Source organism: Streptopelia decaocto (genome assembly GCF_964273445.1).
Source record: "Streptopelia decaocto genome assembly, chromosome: 3".
Taxonomy (NCBI): Eukaryota; Metazoa; Chordata; class Aves; order Columbiformes; family Columbidae; genus Streptopelia; species Streptopelia decaocto.
Window position 1 is genome coordinate 92,813,404 of NC_138656.1, and position 22,330 is coordinate 92,835,733.

Below are 22,330 nucleotides of genomic sequence, written 5' to 3' on the forward strand. Positions count from 1 at the left end.
GCTTCTCTGCACCCCCACACTGGAGTGGGTGCCCCTGAAGCCTCCAAAATATCCCCCACACTGGCTCCTTGACAATCCCTTCTCATAATGGCCCTAGCCAGGGTGCTCTGGGGCCAAACAAAAGAAGCTGTTAGCCTCAAGTACCAGAGAAAGAGGGAGATGGCCCACTCCTTCCAAACTGAAGGGGGGGAGGGGGAAAGAGGGGGGTTGCATTCCACCACAGTGTCTTCCAACCAAAATGATTCTATGATTCTATCCACTTACTTTTTAAAACATCTGATTCAGAAAAGCTGGTCCAATTTTTTTTCCCACTAAGTTTCAGTCTTGAATTTCCACCCCTCTAACTCTTCCTTTTAGCTTTTGGTATAAAATTTTGCAACAGTAACTCTTTCAATTTATGACTACAACAGCCTATCACATCCTTCTTTATGCCTATGCTGGAGTGTGAGTTGTTACTAACGGGAAAGTAAGCTATACACTTTCCATGCTGGAGTAAATTGACTCCATCTTGCCGGCAAGTGAAAACCAAGAAAAAATTCTTACATTTTCCTACTACAGTGTCCCAGATATACGCTTCCCTTTTTAGAGAGCTCGACCTCAAGTCTGGGTCAGCAGTATAAAATTATTGGTCCTTGATATATTAAGCATCTGTCTCATGCTTACACACTCACATTACACTTTTTAAAAGAAAATACTGAAGTTTTCTGTTAAAAAGAAAGAGAAAAAAAAAAAACAAAACAAAACTATACCTATTATAATATTGATTTAATATAAAAAGTTAACCTAAATCATATGCTATTGCATCAACTTACAGTTTTACTTTTCTCTTGGCACATAATTGAAGTGATATATACAAACACAGAATTTAGAGAGATATATAGAATCATAGAATCATTTCAGTTGGAAGAGACCCTCATGATCATCATGTCCAACCATACCTAACTCTTGTACTAAACCATGTCCCTAAGAAACTCTTCTAAATGCTTTTTAAACACCTCCAGGGATGGTGACTCCACCACTTCCCTAGGCAGTCTGTTCCAATGCCTCACAACACTTCTGTGGAGAGTTTTTTCCTAGTGGGGTGCTTCAGCATCAGAAATGGGGTGCTTCAGAAACGTCTGCAGAAAAATGGCCAAATCCTAAACACGAGAAAAGAATAAAACATGAAGTAAAAATTATTTGAAATATATATATATTTTAGGTGACAGAAAAGTGTCTGTTATACCTCAATATCCTTGATAAAATATTTTAAGAAAAACTATGCTGTATGTGAAAAATGCCCACTCTGCTCCATTCTTCCTCTGGTTTAAAACGTAATTTTGAAACCATATAGTTTCAAATGAGTGGAACGAGTTTCAGCAAGCAATGCATACCAAACGTTTGTAGAAGGAGGACTCTGATATTGGTTAGTATAATCTGGAAATGATGAAGCAGAAAATGTTGGGGAATTCCTGTAAAAAAGTAATTTGTGAGAATAATATCTAATGGAAATACATTATTTGGATAACATCTATCTGAGACTGCATTGAGAGAAATAAATTTCTGTTTTTTTCTTTGTTTAACCAATTGGAGTTGTTTTATAAGCATACATGTTTACATTTTCCAGATATTAGCATCTTAAAATTATTTCGTATAACATTGTTGTACCTCAGGAACAGGAAAACCAAAATTTATGTGCCTGAAATGGCTGGTGGGAAATACACTATAGCGATGTCATAAGTCCAGAGATCTCATAGTGCTTTCACAGGCTTTTTCTTCCAATCTGCAGAAACCTCATTTCTCCACAGCATCCCTCGTTTCACAATTTGACCTATTAATGCAGGATGATCAAAATCAGATTTGCAAAAGTTCTATTAATACATATTCTAATAAAGATTGCTTAGTCAATGGTTATATCTTTTCCTGCTCTCATTGCTCTGAATCTTCAGTTCCCAATCTGACTTTCCTATATTATTTAGCTACTGCGTCTCCCCACTTAAAGCTCCCTAAATCAGTACATTCCTCCAGGGTCAACCACGGTCTCCTCACATTGCTATTAGTTTTGGACTTCAGTCTTTTTTTGTCTTTTCTTTTTCTTTTTTTTTTTTTTTTTTTTTTTTTCTATTGGCTTATAGTATCTCTTACTATTGTCCTGTTAGGTTCAATGGCTGCACAAATTCACACCTTCAAACAGTTTCTGCCAGGGCCTGAGTGAGATTCCATGAGAAGGATGAACCTTTAGTGCTGAAGAGAGAAAGAGGGATCACAAAAAGAGAGTCAGTGACTTAATGATGACCTAGGTAGGAAAAGAAGAAATGTAATTTATCACATTTCTAGACAAATTTCAGACACAAATAATACTTTTGTGGCTTATTGATGACATTTCCTGTCTCATCAATATGCTACTGAAATGCCAAGAATTAAGAAGAGACCTAGCCATGCACCCGCATCATAAATTGTAATACATTTAATAAATATTGGTAGTGGGTACGGTGCTTGCAATACCATTAAAAGGTGTGGTGCCACTTAAAGTCCTGTAAACAAGCATCCTCAATATTCAGAAATAGAACTTCATCAGAGTAATAAGAGACAAACTCCAAGAAGGCCTACAACATGCAAATTGCAAAAGATTGCCCTTAATAAGATTGAGCTCTCCCAGGGAGTGGAAATGAGACAGAAAAAGTTATAGCTAAGATTAAATATTTTTACAGCCTTACAAGATTAGAATGAAAGTCTTTAAATTTGCTGCTATCAGAGTGAAAAGCCTTTTCTTTTGCTCATATGAAATATAAGCTAACAGGTAAAGAGCTGTTAACCTCTACCACACCAAATACAGATAGAATCATAAAAATCCAAAGTCATAATTTCTTGAAGCATAACTTTCCTAAGGTCACAGCGTAGTCTAATTGCAGCACAAATTATTGATGGTTTAATCACTTCATCCTAAATACTACTAAACTTTTTTAACTGTGTGTTAGGAAAACAGAGAGAGGAAGACAGTTCTCAACATTTGAAGGTAAACTATTAAGCTAGGATTTTATTCTAAGAATACTTTTATTCCCTTTTTTCTTATGTGTAGAAATATTTCGTAATGGAACCGTGGCTGTTCAGGTTTCCGGCTGCAGGGAGTGCCAGAGCCTGCTGCTGCCAGGGGAGGACAGCTAGCATTCCACCTGCATGAGGTGTGAGCAGGTGCAAGATCTGCTCAGCATGGTTGCAAAACTTAAGGAGGAGGTCGAGCCACTGAAGTCCCTCGGGGAGTGTGAAAAGGAGATCAATTGGTGGAGTAACGCCCTGGCATGCCACTCAGAGAGGTCCCAGGGGTATACCCCCCAAAAGGTGATGGACTCCCTGCCCTGTCAGGCAGAGGGGGAAGACCCAAGACAGCCCCTGCCCTGTTGCTGTTGGGCAGAGGTAGGGAACCAAAAAGATGATGAGGGTTGGAAGTGAGCTACAGTTTGGTGCCATGGGCAACCCCCCTCCCTACCTGCTTTGCTTCCCCAGGTGCCCCCCCATAATAAGTTTGAGAACCTGGATCTTGAAGAGGTAGGTGAGGTTGTGGTGCGAGGCCTGTCCGCAACGTCACGTAGAAAGAGGCAATTGACTCCACGCCTCAAGACTGCCTCTGATAAGAAATAAAGAAGCGTAATTGTAGTAGGCAATTCCCTTCCGAGAGGGATAGACGGTGCCATATGCAGAGCTGACCCTCATCACAGGGAAGTGTGCAGTCTACCTGGAGCCCGGATCAGGGATATCACCAGGACGCTCCCAAACCTGGTGCACCCAACAGACCACTACCCACTGCTGATCTTCCAGAGAGATGGGGAGGAAGTTGCACCCCACAATCTGAGGGGAATGAAGAAAGATTTCAAGGCCTTGGCACGGATGGTGAAAGAGTCTGGAGCTCAAGTGATTTTCTCTTCCCTCCTTCCATTTTTGGATGATGATGTGGGAGGGAACAGAAAAATTCAGTTCATAAATGATTGGCTACAAGACTGGTGCTATAGGCAGGGCTTTGGATTCTTTGATAACAGTTGTTTTTATAAGACACTAGTGCGGACAGTGATACGTGAGAAAGGTTTATCTCACTGGGGCAAGAGGATGCTGGGACAGGAATTAGCAGGGCTCATTTGGAGAGCTTTAAACTAGACTTGAAGTGGGATGGGGTTGTGGCTGGGCTTGCATCAGTGGGGCAGCACTCTAGAATTGATGAAGACTGGGAGGCCTCCCATACCCCTAGGGTGAAATCGGTGTGTTCAGCTCGCTCCCTGAAATGCCTATACACCAATGCGTGCAGCATGGGGAATAAGCAGGAGGAGTTAGAAACCTGTGTTCGGGCAGGAGATTATGATCTGGTGGCAACTACAGAGACATGGTGGGACAGCTCACATGACTGGAATGTGGTCATGGATGGCTATGTCCTTTTCAGAAAAGACAGGACAGCCAGGCATGGTGGTGGAGTTGCAAATGAGAGAGCAACTACAATGTATTGTAGTTGGCACAGACAAGGACCGAGTTGAGAGTCCATGGGTGAGAATTAAGGGGCAAGCTGGCAGGGGTGATACTGTTGTGGGTGTCTATTACAGGCCACCATCAGGGTGAGGAAGTTGATGAGGCCTTCTATAGGCAACTGAGAGTGGCCTCACCATCACAGGCCCTGGTTGTGGTGGGGGATTTTAACTTCCCTGATGTTTGCTGGAAGGACTACTCAGCCAGCCAGCCACAGTCTAGGAGGTTCCTCCAGTGCATAACTGGAGGATGCAGGATAGCTTTCTGATGCAAATGGTGGAGGAGCCAACTAGGAGAGGTGCACTGCTGGACCTTACCCTCACTAACAAGGAAGGTCTGGTTGAAGCAGTAAAGGTTGAGGGTTGCCTTGGTTGCAGCAGCCATGAAATTGTGGAGTTCAGGATCTCGTGTGGCTGGAACAGAATAGCAAGCAGAATTGCAACCCTGGACTTCAGCAGGGCAAACTTTGGCCTTTTCAAGCAATTGTTAGGGGAAATCCCATGGGCAAGGCTGCTTGAAGGAAAAGGGGCCCAAGATAGCTGGGTGGCATTCAAGGATTGCTTCTACCAAGCATCACGACACGTAGGAAGTCAAGGAAGGGAGTCAGGAGACCTGCGTGGTTAAACAGGGAACTGCTGGGTAAGCTCAAGTGGAAGAGGAGAGTTTACAGATCATGGAAGGAGGGGCTGGCCACTTGGGAAGAATATAAGGCTGTTGTCAGAGAATGTAGAGAAACAACTAGGAAAGCTAAGGCCTCAGAATTAAACCTGGGGAGAGGGGTCAAGGACAACAGAAAGAGCTTTTTCAGATACATGGCAGATAAAACTAGCACCAGAGGCAATGTAGGTCCACTGATGAATAGGGTGGGTGCCCTGGTGACAGATGATACAGAGAAGTCAGAGTTACTGAATGCCTTGTCTTTGTCTACTCTGCCAGAGGCTGTCCTGAGGAGCCCCATACCGCTGAGGCCCCAGAGGAAGGCAGGACAATGGAGGAATTTGCCTTAGTTGATGAGGACTGGGTTAGGGAGCAATTAAGCAATCTGGACATCCATAAATCCATGGGTCCAGATGGGATGCACTCACGCGTGCTGAGGGAGCTGGCTGAGGTAATTTCTGGACTGCTTTCCATCATCTTTGCCAAGTGTTGGGAAACGGCAGAGGTGCCTGAGGACTGGAGGAAAGCAAATGTCACTCCAGTCTTCAAAAAGGGCAAGAAGGAGGACCTGGGTAACTACAGACCAGTCAGACTAATCTCCATTCCTGGGAAAGTGATGGAACAACTTGTCCTTGGTGCCATCTCAAGGCATATCAAGGATAAGAGGGTCATTAGGGGCAGTCAACACTGCTTCACCAAGGACAAGTCGTGCTTGAAACAACCTCATAGACTTTTATGAAGTTATAACCAGCTGGATAGATGATGGCAGAGAGATGGATGTGGTGACCTCATTAATGTTTACAAATATATAAAGAGTGAGTGTCATGAGGATGGAGCCAGGCTCTTCTTGGTGACAACCAATGGCAGGACAAGGGGTAATGGGTTCAAACTGGAACACAAGAGGTTCCACTTATATTTAGAAGGAATTTCTTCACAGCGAGGGTAACAGAGCACTGGAACAGGCTGTCCAGGGAGGTTGTGGAGTCTCCTACTCTGGAGACATTCAAAATCCACCTGGACACATTCCTGTGTAGCCTCATCTAGGTCTTCCTGCTCAGGTGAGAGGATTGGACTAGATGATCTTTTGAGGTCCCTTCCAGTCCCTTATATTCTCTGATTCTGTGTGATTCTGTGAAATCCCTGCTTAATAGTCCTTTAACATGTTAATAAATCTAGAATTAACTTTCATTTTTCAGGAAAATATAGACACATTATTAAAGTCTGGAGCTGCTGATTTTCAAGATAGTAAGACAAACATATTCAAAAGATGAGAGGAAAAATATGAGGCAGGAAAAAGTTTCTAAAAATTATGGGGGTTGGTCATGATGCTATTGCTCAGTTTATCTGGTCTGCCTCTAGTTTTCATTTTTCTTTCTTTCTTCCTTCTAATAAATGGCATATTTTAAAATGTGACAATCCTTAGCTAATTAAAATGTATCTCCGTACTAACTTTTGTGTCCTGTTCTACAGCCTCTTTATTCATATTTTAATTGACATGTGATTTTTAGAATAAGCCTGAAAAGTAAGGTCTCATTGATTTTTCAGTTAAATAATTTGGTTTTCAAAAGAGTACTTGTATTTGACTTTTCGTGACTTATTTATAAGTCACGTTATGTAACAAAAGAATTAAACTGTTGGACACAATTTGTGCCTTTCCCAGAAAGTATTGATTCCTATAACAAGCCACTCTGAGGACATAAAACATTAGTTACTGAAATTCTCTTGCAATCAGAAACTGCTATGAATATTTTACTTATGAATGCAGCTATCACACTGCCAAACAGACTCCTTCAAGTTCTTAGTGTATAAATGAACTTCAGGTCTTCTTTACCAGACAACCAAGTACTCTTAGTTTTGGTAAGGCAAGACTGTGAGTGAAGAAACAGGGATAAGTCCACCAAGGTTTAGTTTCCAATATAGAGAACACATATTAAATACAAACATTTTCACTATTGTGTTACTTTTTGTCCTGGGATAAATTCTAAAAAATTGCACTGCATTTAGTGACTCAGAATCTGGGGACACTGGAATTTCCCTTTTGGGGAACACGAGCTATCCAGCTCCAGGCACCCACTGGTCTTCCGGGTGCTGTGGCACTGGACTTGCAATGACAAAAATCTTGACAATAAAGGTGCAGAACTTTCTCATAAAGGCATGCACAGTGAGTGCTACCTGGACATTAGCAACTATCTAGCTATATGACCTAAGTACATGGGAGAGTTTCCACCAGATTTGAAACAACTGAGCATGTTGATTAATTAAAAAAAGCAAAGAATGATGACACAGCTCTGAAAACCAGCACAGTCAAGCCCCAAGATACGCAAATTCAGCCCCATGTGAATATAGATCCATATTCTCATTCTTTCAAACACCTGACTTCCAATGCATGCTTTGTTTACCTCTGTGTTGGCACAGCTATGTGATTTCTTACTGGTTTATGCTCTGAGCTTTGCATCTTCATTTGCATGCTCATAGCCTAACACTAGCATCACATATTTTATTTGAAAATGTACCCTGTAAGATAACTACTGTGCATTGGCTGAGGGCTGCTACCAGGCACCAGCCTGAGCTCCTGATGACAGGAGCACTCATCACTCACAGACTTTGAGCCAAATGATGCTATTTGAGACCAAACTGACAGGCTGAGAACTAGCTGGGCTCAGGTGTGAAAGCACTTTTAGTCGCAGAAACACATTTAATGTTAACAAGTGACTCAGCTTTCTGCCTGTGGTGGGGAAGATGGGAGAGCCTGAGAGAGAAGCCAGGTGGGTCAGGGTGAGTTCCTCACACAATGTCCTTGCCCTGCGGTGTTGGAGATGGAGAAAGGCAATATGGCGCAGAAGGAAGTGGAGCGATCCAGGGCAGCACTCCCTGCCGCCATTAGAGCCCTGAAGCTCCTATTAGTCATAGGATCAGAGAGGGAATGCCCAGTTGTGATTGGCTCAAATTCCCTTGGCTGCTGCTGTGCAGGTGCTCCCCACCAGTCTCTCTGGAAGGTTCTCTGCAGGTTGGCAAGTGTTGCCATTAGCAGGTAGTGAAAAGGGAGTCGCCTGAGAGTCAGCAAGGTTTAAACATTGCTCAGCTCATGCCAGGCTGCCACACCAGATACACAAGTTTTCTTGATCCTTGAGAAGGAAACAAGTGAGTGAATCCTTCCAGTGTGAGCAAACAGCTATTTCGGATTGCTGTGAGGTACTGAGATCCAGAGTCACCGTGTGACCAGCCAGTCATCATGACTCTAGTTTCAGAAACGAGGTAACCTTAATGTTATAAGAATCTTATATTAATTAAGAAGGCTACGGTTAACCAAGAGTGTTTGGGTCTCATTTTTTTTTTCCAGAAAAAGTCTGCATTTCTGTATTTTTTGTAATACTTTGTTTCTTGATGTTTGTCTTTACATTGTTAGGTCAGGTCATACTTCCCTTCCACCCTCTCTGGGCTTGCCTTCTTTCATCATTTGCTCTGCATAGGCTCCTGCTTGTTGTATTAAACCTATTTCCTCTGTCAGCCATTTTGTATCCATCACTAGATCTGATCCTTGTATCATATCTTTTAGTTTGGAGAATGACATAATTTTTTTTTTACAGCTTGTGTGTATGATTTTGAAACTCTCTTATTCTAGTGCATAGTAACATTGAATTAGATTGAATAAAATGTCTGCAAGTATACATATTAATGCTATACTAGATTGAACAACATTTGTTTATTAGAGTCATCTTTTCTTCCTTGATCCTTCTCTATTAGCTGTCTAGCAGGTTGTTTTTATGCTAACCATACTTAGAGAAGGGCACAAGTGCCAAGGTTTGGCACTTTCAGAAACTCACCTCTTTGTGTTAGATGTGATGGAAGCAGCACATTAATTTGGAATGTGTTTTATTACACAGAAATGCTCTATAAATCTAAAGTAGGGATGAGTGAAACTTCAAAGAGGAAACTTGACATCACATAATTCTGTGAATGTTTAGGTGCTTCTAAGGATATTGGGGTTGAAGTATTTTCAGAACTGCTATTAACTTTCCCTTACTTTTGAGCCTGAGGTTGGCAAAAATGGCACTTAGTGGTATTTAAAGTGTACTGATGTGATAATGGTCGTATGCTTAAGATCTATATTTTAATCGTCTATTAAAGTACTAGATAGCTTTGTTTTGTAGCAAGCAGTAGTTGTTCTACTGCTTTTTCTTACTGTACTTAAAAAGCTATTTTACTTTATCTAAAAAGCTAACAGCAGCAACACAAGGTTTGATATTCAGAAACAAAATATAATTCCTGTCTGTCAGTATTCCTTTGGAATATCACAGTTGACTCCCAGAGCTCTCCTATTACCTGAGGTCTAGGAGTGAACTGAAAGCTCTGGACAAGCTTTCAGGTGGGTTCCTTCCAGTACTTCTGCTTAACAGGAATGTGTTTATGACCTTTCACTATTCATTGAACAATTGAGCTAAACATCAAACAAGGTACACTTATCAAAGGCAGATACTCAAATGTCTGTCACTAGCTGGACTAGTTATTTGGTTTATTTTGCACAAACAGCTTACGGCTGTTGTTTTTCATTAGTTTTCCTTTGGTGTTCACAACTGTCACATTGAAGGTGATTTCTTTGACACATTTCCTAGTGAGCTCTCTAGGAGAGTAAGGAAAGCAGGATATAAATAGAATAAATGGCAGAGGTCAAGAAACAGAGACCAAAAAAAAAATCTATCACCAATTACTATACATGCAAGAGATCTCAGACTGACTTTGGTTTGTTGTCGTAAAATTACTTCTAGTCTGGTTAGATTAGGCCCGTACTCGGAATTACATTTTAAAAATTTGTAAAAAAAAATTAAAAAAATATTTTTTTTCCAGAAATCTTTCTTCTTTCCTAAGAAGGATCTTTCCCAATTTGCAGCAGCAAGTTTTAAACACTTTGATTGTCACAGTTGTTTATTTTAATGATTGTTCTTAAATACCCTTTAAGGTTTTCTAGTGTTCGTATTTCTTGTAGTGTCTCATAGAATAACATTTTAAAATAACTAGAAAAATATAACATCACAGAGGCATGCATTTGTTATTAAGTATTTTTTCATTTTTTGCTAACCTAACACAAAATGTTTAATATTAACAATTTTCAAATAGAAAACCTGTATCAATATGAGTAAAACCCATGTTGCATGTTTCTATGCCTCAGCATGTTGTGAACAAATCTCCATAGAGAAACCTACTCCAACAACATTTCCATTGGACTATGAGTATTGTCATATCTAAGCAGTGATGTATATAATTGATTTGATTCTAAAGGCACAGGCCAGCATTTGTTTGAAATGGGAACATGAAATCTAATGTAATTTGAAGAGAAGTCTGTTGCTAGCATTAGTCATGATTTAATTTTAAGAGCGCTAAACTTTCAGCAAAGTATCATATTTTTACAAATGTGTCACTTTAAAATGATCAATATCAAAAGCAGAGGTGATTATGGATTTATTAGGAAAGCTAACATTTTATGAAATGGTAGTGTATAAAAACAGTGCAAATAAGTAGTATTCCAATTTAAGACCATTTTCTTTGTGGTTGCAAACTACAGTAAGAGCAGTTAGAGTTGTAAATATGAAACACCTCTAGATACAAGCCATATTTTAAGTTGGAGCCCGCACTGAATGAAAATTTAATTTTGTCTTTACTACTGGTGTGCTGTTGAAATAAGATGAAAAAGATACTTCTTTTGCACATATTTATTATATGCATTTAGTAGACACAGATGTAGAAATATTACAATGTAAGGCAAAACTCATTACAGCTCATAAAACTTTGCCTGTACTAACTGTTTCAAATATGTTCCTTCTTGCTAATTTAACTAATTTATTATTTAAAAGATTGGAGAGATAAGCAAATTAAAAATATCCTTTATTTCTCCTGTAGGCCTTGCTCAAAATTTAAATAAAAGAAACTGTTTCTTCCGTGATATCAGATAATATATAATTTATAATAACTTAGGGTGCAAAATCATACAAGGAGGTTTAGAAGGACAGATAAATATACTGGTCAGCATTTTTAACATGTCAAACTATTTAGGGAAATATATCTGAATAAAAATAGAGAGTAGCTTGGCTTTTTAAAAATGCATAATGATATCTCAACTTCTGCGGGTAGCTAGTACTTAATATTAAGTTATTTATCCTAGTATTTCACATTTTGCAGCGCTTAGCACGAAACTCACATAGGCTTTGTAAATTACACGGCGAGAGCAAAATAGAAAAAAGCTTTTTTAAATAAAGTAACACATAATAATATGACAGCTGATTATTTAATAATAAGATTGAGTAACTGATTTTGGTGTTTTTTATATAGTGGTTTCATCAGAGCCATTCAGTTGTTGTAGCACTGTTTAGAAAGTAGACTTTTTATTGTAATTATTCTCCACTTCCGAATCAATGTTTCATTTTTCTTTACCTTAATCTTTCAAGTAGCTTGTTATATTTGTTCATACAATTAATATCAGTATTAACAATCTTATTGCAAGCCCCCAATAAGGGTTTATTTGCTGTTAGTTAGGCAATCTGACTCTATCTATTACAGAGTTATTAACTTCTGTAAGAGCAAGCTCTATATGTCTTTTAGACTAGGAAAAACAAGGCCAATTGAAGATTTTCTTCATGCCTCAGAAGTCAATTTTCTTGTAGAGGAATGCTATTAATACATTCACTATTCTTACATCCTGTGAAGAACAGGTAAATAATTATTTACCAGAACACTAAAAGGTAGTGAAGTGTCCCGTCCCGACCGATGGGATGAGGGATGAGTTAACTCTAGATGCGACACGTGCCCTGACTCAACAGATGAGACCAGGTGTGAGTTAACTCTGGGTTACTTCTGCGCGGTTATGTGAAGTGAATGACAGACAATCACCTCCGGGGTCCAATTCAATTGTGAGTTTTACTAAAAGTACTTGTTGGAATATTGGTTACAGCGAATGGTGACTTGGCAAAAGTATAACAGAACTTATTAACACATTAACAGCGAAAGTCCTACTACGAGCGGTATATTGGCAACCGTCAATAGCTATAATATGAAATTTAACCAGAAATCAACAGCAGAGCTTAAAGATGGTGTTATCCTTATATGTTCAAAAGGGAAGGAGAGGAAGAAAGTGGTAGAGAAGGAAGAAAACTAAGGTATAAGGGAGAGAGAAAGAGAGTTTTTTATATATATATGTATAAAAGGAAGGAGAGGCAAAGAAATGGGGGTATAGAAAAAAGGAGAGAAAGAAAGAGCAGAGAGAAAGGAAGAAAGAAAAGAGTGAGGGATCCAGCCTCTTACGGCCCCGCAGTGTGGATGACAGGACTTGTACGATGATGCGTGGCCTCGGTGTTCCACGGCGAGGATGCTGGGGTCAGGAGCGCAGCGTCCTCTGATGTCTGGTTCAGAGTCAGGGTCTTCAGGGTGCTGGTATTCTCTTGATGGTGAGGCCGAGCTGGTATTCCCTTCGGTGAGACTGGTAGGCCCTGGTGAAACTGGTGTTCCCTTGATGAGACTGCTATTCCCCCAGATGAGACTGGTATTCCCTCCCCTGCTGTTTTAGGGTGAGCTTTTTATAGCTTCCAGAGTAGAGGAAAGTCGGGGCGGGGGGGCGAGCAGAAGTGGTGATTGCGAAAGAGGGACAAGTCTGGACAAGTCCTAGGCCACGTTGAGGGTCTCCCTTTGTGTTGTGCAGAAATCTAGGGGGAAATGGCAATTGCAAAAGATCAACAAGCTTCGACAAGCTCTGGGCCATGATAAAGGGTCTCAACTTTTCCCCTTTGATTGCCAAGCTGGTCATATCAGGAGATGGGGCTATGTGCCCTCCAGCACATCCTCCATCTCCTGTCGGTCAGCCAGCCTCATCTGTGGCTTGTTAGCTCGTCGTTGTGCAGATTGCAGTGCCTCCTGCTCTGAATGTGTCTTCTTCTGGCTGAACTAGTCACAATGTTTTCAGCCAAGATCCTTATCAGTGCTCAACATGAAGTTGCTGGCACTTCACTCTGCATAGATCTTGTTTTAGTTTGGTTTTCTTTAGTAAAAGTTAAAGTAAGCATTAAACCAACTGAAGATGGACAGGTATCTTGTTTGTTGATTTTTTTTAGTATTATTTATTTTTCAAATAACCTTGATTATTGAAGATATAAACTCAAAGGGAATTGCATCATGAAAACAATATAATAATGAAAATGAGAATAATCTGATTTTGTTAGTGAATATGTATGGTTACGTAAACGGTTAAGTCAGTAATAACTTAAAAGTGAAGCCTTATGGTAGCAACTTGGAAAATACCCTTAAATTAACAAAAAGGCTGCATAAATAATGTTGTGAACTCAATACAGCTTAGAGCAATTGCAAATATGATTTCACAGATGCTTACTCTTTTATGTTCAGATTTATTACACGGGGTTAAATGAACTGCTGTTAGCACTAACAAAACTAAGTTGAATGAAGCTTTTCTGCAGGAAAAAGCCCTACTTCCAACAAAACTTTGTGATGAAAAGTTTTCTGTAGAGGCAGGAGAAAAAAAAGTCTCAAAGGCAAACCTGAGGTTTCTTGCTGGTCTGCCTCTCTCATTATGTGCTGTTGGCCTTAATGGAAAAAGAGTTGCACTGCAAGAAACATGATGGAAGATGCACTTGGAACACACAAATAGAGGGAGATTTCTACATTTCAATTTGTGTGTTTCTGTTTCCAGGTAAGGTATTTTTCATCCTTTCTGTTTACCAAAAAATTAAAAACAGTAACAGCTCCAAAAATGTTCCAACTCCATAGTAACTTTAAAAATGAAGTTATTTCCATTAAAATTTTGCTCTAGACATGGAAAAAGTACCTGGAGTATATATCTGCATGGTAAAAATTCAGGCTTGAACATTTACCATGTTCATAATTCAGATCCTTGTTGTGTGTGATGAACCTTTTTCATTGTAGTTTCTATTTGCCAGATGTTCAGCTGCCATTTTCCAGTAAAGTAACATTGACTAGGGCTTAAGGAAATGATTAAGTTATCATTTACAGTGTTGGAAAAGGGAAAATATGCAAATGCTCTTAAATAACACTTTCTTACCACACACAGTTAATTGAATGAAGACATGCTAGTGTGTATGTGTGGTTCTGAATATGTACACAGAAGATTAAAAAGAATCACAGTTTGTGACCCTGTGTATAGCTGGTAAAGCCCACTCTTCTCACAAATGCTGTGCTATATATTGTACAAAGGAAAGCTATGTACAATGAAAACTATGGTGTTTTTTATAAATTTATTGTGCTCTTTGGAGGACAAGGAAAAGATTATTTGGAGGAACTTGAAGGTACCGTTTATTTTAATCTGTCTACAATGGATAGTAATATATCATGACAATTAATAAAGGAGAAGAAATATATGAATAGGTGTCAAATCCTATTCCTTCAGTCTCTTGCTTGACTCACTGCATACTTTCCACTATGCAGTTTCCATTTATACTGTTCAGTGTACACTGTGCCCTGACTGACAATCCCACCTCTCTCAGCTTTTCCCCATGAGACAGATGTGTCAATCTGTTAGTAAATAACTGGATGTTTGCTGGACTCTCTCCAGTAGCTCCATCTCTCTCTTGTGCTGGGGAGCCCAGAACTGGACACAGCTCTCCAGGGGTGGCCTCTCCAGTGTTGAGTAGACAGCGAGGATCCCTTGACCTGATGGTCACATTTCTCCTAATGCAGTCTAGGACACCGTTAGCCTTGTTTGCTTCAAGGGCACATCAGTGGCTCTTGTTCAACTTGGTTTCCACAAGGACCCCCAGGTCCTTCTCTGCAAAGTCTTGTGTCTGTCAATACCTTTTTACCTACCTATAACATGACACCTTCAGCTATTGTAAATCTTCACAGAGATGAAATATTATGTAAGCATTTTTAATTTATGTATCCTGTACCTATGCATGATATACATATGTGTGAGTAATATTTTGTGCTTGGTGTGTCAATCCTCATGTAATGAGAAATCTACAAAGCACAGAATTTCAGTGGCTGATTTATAGATGTTTTTAGTGAGACCAGAATAAATACTGGTGCTTTCTGAACAAAACCACTTGCAACCTCCTTTCACATCTAACTCTGGAAGAGGATTTTGGAAGTAAGTAATTTTCTCACATTTCTGCACTATATGAAAACCTAACCAGACAATACAACAGTTTTTAAGAGGTGTCTAATAGTTACTTGTGGGTAGGGTTTAGTAGTCCTCCTTTTTCCTTTTGTATTTGTAGCATCTTTTGTTTTCCATTCTAATATTTTTTTCATGGCACTGATATATATGCAAAGAGCTGAGGAAATCTCAGAAAAAAATTCTGATTCATTAAAATATTTAATATCTAATTTAGATGTGGCTATGATGTAATAGAAAAAAAATAACATGTGGTCTAGTAATGTAATTCATCTCAATGTTTCTTTTTTCTTTCCTTGGCAGAATTCCCAGAAAATTATTTTATCTTTCCAAGTTTGTGTTTCAGTATTTTATTTAAAAAATACAAAATACTTCAACAATATCTTTTTGTCTCCTATATTAACATTTGACTTACTCTCACTGCAAATATTTCCCACTTATTGGGCTCATGTTGCCAATTTTCTTCTCTCTCCATGGAGAATATTTTGCAGTTCTTGAGCCTGAGTTATAGGAGTACAGAGCAATAACAGTAAACTATCAATTGAGGTTTTTTGTGTTTTGTTTTTGGTTTGGGTTTGTTTGTTTTTTTTAACAGATGGAGTCCATAGGTTGCAAGTTGTATTTAGTTGCATGGAATAGCAAATGTAAAACACACAGGACAAAACATTACTCTCTTTTTTTTTTTACTAGAATATGTAGTTAACTTATCAGTACATACTGATCTCCTCTTGAGTGTCCAACCTGCTTTCAATGATTTTTCTGTTGTCTTGTTTTGCTCTGTAAACAAGTTAATGACATTCCATGCCTCACCTTAACTCGAAAAATACCCTTCAATCTTATTTTCTGGTTTTTAAAATTTATCTCAGTGGGTGCAGAAAATCCATGTTACAGAAATCATGGCTGTGTCCAAGCAAACATAGCAACTGTGTTAGTCAACATGAACACAAAAATAATAGAATGCAGTTGGGAAAAACATGAATCTCAAACACTATATGTACAAATGGGCTGGTGCAAAGTTGATTTGGCCAGCTATAGTAGAATATACTTGTATATAATTTAAGTACCGGAATCAATGGAACTCTTCCACACTGTATGAAACCTCAGGACAATCATACTGAGCTCAACTTTAAACCATTAACTTGCTTTCTTTTTTATTTTGTTATCTTTGTTCCAATAAAATACTCTAAGCTTTTAATTTTGCAGGAGAGGGTGGGTATCATTGTAGAAAGGTCTGGGACAATTTGCATTTCCTTAGAGTTCTAACACTTAAATTATTATATTTATAAATTGTATTAGGGAAATAAATATTTTCTCTTCACTGTTAATGTAAAAATTCATAGCTCGTATCTCTTTGAAAAACAACTGTCTCTGTTTCCAAAATGCAGATACAGTAACTGAACAGCTAAAATGCATCTGTATGATTTGCAGACTATAAACACATGTAGATGCCACAATGCCGATACATTACACATTTGATCATCATGCTATGGCAGTTTATTTACACACTCAGCTTTTAAAAATATTCCTAAACTTTTTTTGCTGTCTGTTATTGGTTCACAATTTACAAGGATTTTAATAGACTTCAAAATCTACCCTGAAGGCTGTTGCAATGTTTAGCAAGTAATGAAATAATTTACATTAGTCGTGTTTACCATTAAAGTGGTTCCTACCTTTGGTAGAGAGAAGCTTCGTAAGAAGCAAGCATGTTACAGAAGAAGCAACTAAAACTTCTGCTGAATGGAATTGCTGCCACTCTCTCATTAATAATCAATTCAGCAGATGTTCACCTCTCTCTATTTTTTTTTCTTTGGTAGAACATAGGCAGGAATAGATGTATTACGCTTTTGTGAGACTATGTCAAATAGCCCATTGCACGCAGATACCAGATAATTTTGGAGTTGGAGGTAATACTGAATGTGGTTACAATTCAGTATAACAGGTTTGCAGTGTGATGAAAAAACTCTTGTATTATATGTCATTTTGAGGTGGATATACACACTGCTGAAGTTTTACTCAGTTTAATCAGTCAGAAATTTTGCACTCACAACACCTGATGGTTTGTCTATTTAATATAATACTACCAGCAGAGAGCTAGAAGACTTGTATTTATGCTCTCTGGACTACAACACAATACACCTTGTATTCTATCTAATGTGTTGTATAGGAGGCAGTATTTCTCATGTCATGAGTTGTCTAGTACTACTTAATTAAGATACTGATGCATGATTTCATATTAAAGGTGTTAAGTTAGACAGAAATATATTACTTAGAATTTCCATGATAAATTATTTTATATTGAGTTCTGTTTGGACTGCATGATGAACAGTATAACTCAGATGATTGCAAATACATGTGTTTTAGGCATGTCAGTGTAATATCTAAGCAAAGTAGTTTTATAGAAGACATAATAACTTTTATTAGAAAAACTTGGAGGAGGGAGGAAGAGATGGTAAACGATTTGAGGTACACAAGTTGATTATACAAGAAAGTAGCAATAAGTACTGTTGCATACTTACCTCATATCATGTTTTCATCATATTAGCAGGCCTAGCTATTTATATATTTATAAAATTTTCAAGTTTGAAATGGTGAAGCACCTGTTAGAAGACAAAAATGCACAACAATCACTAATAATACCTAGTGTAACAGTATTAAAAATACAAAAATTAACAGATTATGTATTTTACTTAATACATTACAGAGATACCAGTGTGTTTGCTTGCCTGGATGGGAAGGAACATTTTGTGAAAATGAATCAAATGAATGTAATTCAGAACCTTGTAAAAACAATGGCACCTGCACGGATCTTTTCAACAGCTATCAGTAAGCACTGCATTTTCTCACTATATCATTGTGTTTCAGGTGTGACAGACTTATACATCCAGTTATTACTTTATTTCTCAACTTGGGGAATAGAATGTTATTACACAAAGATGAGCAAACAACTTGTGTCTTGAATGCACTGCTTCACTGCACATACATATTATGTCAGGAGACATAATTGTAGATGAAAATTTTAAATATGCATCAATTCAAAACACTTAGCAAGTAATCTAATCTGGAATTGTATTTTGTCAAAAAAAAATATAGGACCTCTTTCTGTCATGTATGCCTTGTAAGCACACGAGATGTTTCCAAAGTATTGAGAGTGGATGTAGTTGTACAATTTTAAATGAGATTATATCATTACTGCCACCTTGTGGCTTAAAATGGCAACAAATCAGTAATTTAAAATTTAAAGCAACACTGAAAGTGAAGAATTTGACACTAACTGTACTATTTTTAACTCAAACCCCAATCTTTATTTCACGCACGAATTTATGATCTAAAAATTATTTTTTTTTCCCAGTACTAGGATAAGATCTCCGTAAACAATCCGGCGGTCAGCTTCTGTTATTTATAGCCAGAGTTTACCTTTATGATGTCAATACTGGAACAGTCCTTCTGTATCTGAATGTAATCTCTTAATAGATGCTGATATAGCTGCATAAAGAACACAGTGTAATGACTGTACACAGCACACAGTCTAGCTGTTGGACAGCGATTATGTTCCTGGTAATATAGACAATAATCAGAAATAAAATGTAACACAGCTGAAAACAGACAAGTGATTCTGCAAATAGCCAAAGATAAATTTAACTAAGTTTAATAATATATAAAGATAATTTTTAGCAATATTTTCTGTTCAGAATAAGACTGAAATTCTTTGTGTTATCTTAGAACTGCATTTTTATATAGTATTAGATGTTTTATTTTGGTAAATATTTTTTCAGTCCAGTAACAGAAAAAGAAGAGCCTAGTGAGGTTGAGAAAATCTGTTAACTTTTTTTTTTCACTTTTTAAAGTTTATTGGGACATAAAACAATTTTTTTCTTTTTGTCGCTCTTATTTTTTTGAAACGTATAGTTCTTTGTATTCTACTAATGAAAAATAGTTTTATAACTGCATCTGATCCTGAGGACATCCAGCCATATCTTTAAAATTAAATGTAGACTTTCAAACAGGATAATTGGTTCTTAGCTGCCTAATAGAAAAGAACATTAGCATTCTTGGGCTGTGCCTAGGCATTGTTGTGGACAAGCAATAGTTTGCCTGGATCAAAGTTAGGCCAGGCACTGTTTTGAGAATGCGAAAGTGATAGACAATACAGTTTCCTTGCCTGTGGCCATGTTCTGGCACTTTTTCTTTTCCTGGTGTAACTTTAGCCGCTGGCAATGATATTCAGAATTTTCTAAATTTCTTTGAAGTTGGTCCCACCACTGCTAGTACTTGATATCACTCTTAAATTAATGCAAAAGTTAGATAGCATAGCTTTCTTTTATGCCTTTGATAATACTCACTAGTTTACTTTCTGTTAAGTATTTGCAAATCCATCTGAATACCTCAGTTCTTGACAAATTAGGTAATTTATTGTGCAGCAGCCTAAAAAATGTATTTCTATATATATTAAGAAAACGAACAGAAAACAATGTAATACAAAAAGAACTATTTTTGTACCAAGTTTTAAATGTGTAATAATGAGAATAATAACACAAATCATAATTAGGGATTAAAAATGTCTCTTTTAAGTCCATTTATTTATCTGACACTGTTCATTTTTGAACCTTGATATGAAATCTTGTTGCCAAAACTGAAGGATGAACAAGTATGCCAGAATTAAATTATTTTCTTTATGGTTTCCATCATAGGAAAATAAATCATGTCAATAGAAAAAAAAATATTTTCAGTTGCATATTTTTATTTAAAAAAATCAGAATAAATGTTAGAATAAGACAGATACCAAATCCATACTTAAACTTGAATTGTTAAATGTGGGTCATTTGTTACATAATTCCTGTTTCATTCTAGCTAATTTTTGTTCAGCTGATAAACTAAGAAAATTATTTTTCTCACTTTACAGTTTGCCACATGGCACAGCAAAGAAATGAATTTAGAATAGTTTCATGCATATATTTCCAGTGTCCTGTGAACCTAGCTCTAATCCTCACGACAGCATAATCTCTCAAATTATGTCCCTGAATGTTTATAGACAGTTGCATCTATTATCAGCTGAATTCCCTATTTCTCCTCTGTCTGTTTTACCATATCTCCTGATGCTTCTGAGGTTTTGCCCTAATAACATCAAACCCTAATTAAAACCCTTGTGTCTCCTTTGCTGTTACTAGCTTACAGGGAAACTTTAAGTGAAAATCTCTTCAACTCTTCTTGCAAAATAATAAGCAACATAGCTTTATGGATGAGCTGGTGTTTCTAATGATGTAGCATAGTTTGGAAATTTGAAGTAACCATGATGACATTAAAACCTGGAGAATTAACAAAGTGCCTTTTTAAAGTGCTCCATTCTTTTTGTCTATCCACAAAGAATCCCACAGACTCATGCTATTTACCATCTTGTCAGTATTAATGCTTAAAGTTGTTGCTAATTTTCTTTTTATAACATATCAATGGACTCCTCCAAACTAAACAGCAAATTAGACTTACTTAAGTATATGTCCTTATGCCATCTATTGTTCTTATATTTTTATAACAGTTTTAGTGTTCGCTTCAGTAAAGTTGTCCTTTGTCAGATGTTGAATCCGTCCACTAAGATGCCATTTTATAATCCCTGTGTGAACAGAAGTCCAGTTCTATTTTTATAACTGTAGTTTGTCCTTTTGCTTCTTTGCTACTTTTTTGTATATACACAAAATATTTTACTTTTAAAAAAACTTTAAAAAATACAGAACAGTAATCTTTACAGTATCTTGGATCACTGATTGGGACTCATGCTGACCATGTTAGTCAGTCTAACAGTGCCAGTCTTTAGCGCCAGAGCTCCACCCAGAATCTCTACTCCCTATGACTTTACTATAAAGTATAAATTCCTTTCATTGTAACTTCATTAAAGATAAGTTTCTTGCAAATGAATATATAGATACATGTATCAGTTAGGAAATTAGTGATCTCCGTGGTGGGAATATTTGAAAAGACTGACGAACTGTAAAAGTTCCAAACTCAGAATTACCCTTTACTAGATTGCTGATACTCATTAACATTACACATTGACAAAGGTTGATTCTTAATTGCTGTTAATCATGATCATTGTATGTACAACACCATTAGTCCTTACTATTAGTAACTGTACAAACCAATATAATTTGCATTTATATATTTATTTATATTTGTAAATGTATTTATCATTTATGTTTATATAACAATGCATTACTACGGAACTGATGCTGTTCAGCTAGTACTGCTGGCTGTGGCTGTTGATTGTTCTTAGTTGCTGAGTTCAAGGTAGTTGGTCTCCAGAGATTTCCAGTGAGGGAAGCAGGAACCACAGTGACCCGTCTTCTTTTTTCCATCTTTCCTCACTTACCATCCATGTTTTATTCTTCTTGTCTCCTCTCCAAAAGTGTGATCTCATCTGCTCTTAACTTCTTACTTTTGGAATAAGGACCCTTTCTTGTTTGTTTGTTTGTTTGTTTGTTTCCCAGACAGACATCTTTCCTACCTGCTCATTCTTATCCTTTAAATTTTACTTCTGGCACATGTTTTCTTACACCCTCTTTGTGCAACTATATCACAGGTCTCTATTTTCCCCTTCACAATTATGAGTATTATTTAGATATTTAAGCCTAGTTGTGTTACAAAATGCTGTAAATGGGGTTAGAGTATTATGAAATGCTTATTCATTTTCTCCATCTATGCTATTTTAGTGTGCTTATGTCTGGAACAAATTTTAGGCACACTTCCTTTATCCTGCTTCTTAGCACATTTTTTTTGGGTGCAGCAGTCCTCTTCTTTGGCTAGATATGATACAGATCTGAGTTTGGTATAATGTCATGATTGGATCACATGTGGGGAAAAAAATTAGATAGTTTTGTAATGTTACTTGTATGCTTCTAATCCCAGGAGCTAGCTTCTTCTTTTCACAGGTGACACTGGCACTGAAACACCTCTTTTCCACTAACTTCTGCAAAGAAAAAAGTTGTCCAGTGCCACCTTTAAATATGAGGCTTAAGTTCCTGAAGAACTTGTGAGAAATTACAGATAATGTGAAAAAATCTTGTCTAT

The 22,330-nt window shown here is 37.5% G+C and overlaps 1 protein-coding gene across 1 annotated transcript in view; it reads left to right on the forward strand.

Moving 5' to 3' along the window:
• Positions 1–22,330, forward strand: part of EYS (eyes shut homolog) — a gene marked incomplete at its 5' end in the record, with an annotated part of 687,713 nt that overhangs the window by 183,261 nt on the left and 482,122 nt on the right. The window contains one exon of the mRNA XM_082048968.1: positions 17,976–18,097. Coding sequence (XP_081905094.1) covers positions 17,976–18,097 — 122 coding nt within the window. The remainder of the gene's footprint in view (positions 1–17,975; positions 18,098–22,330) is intronic.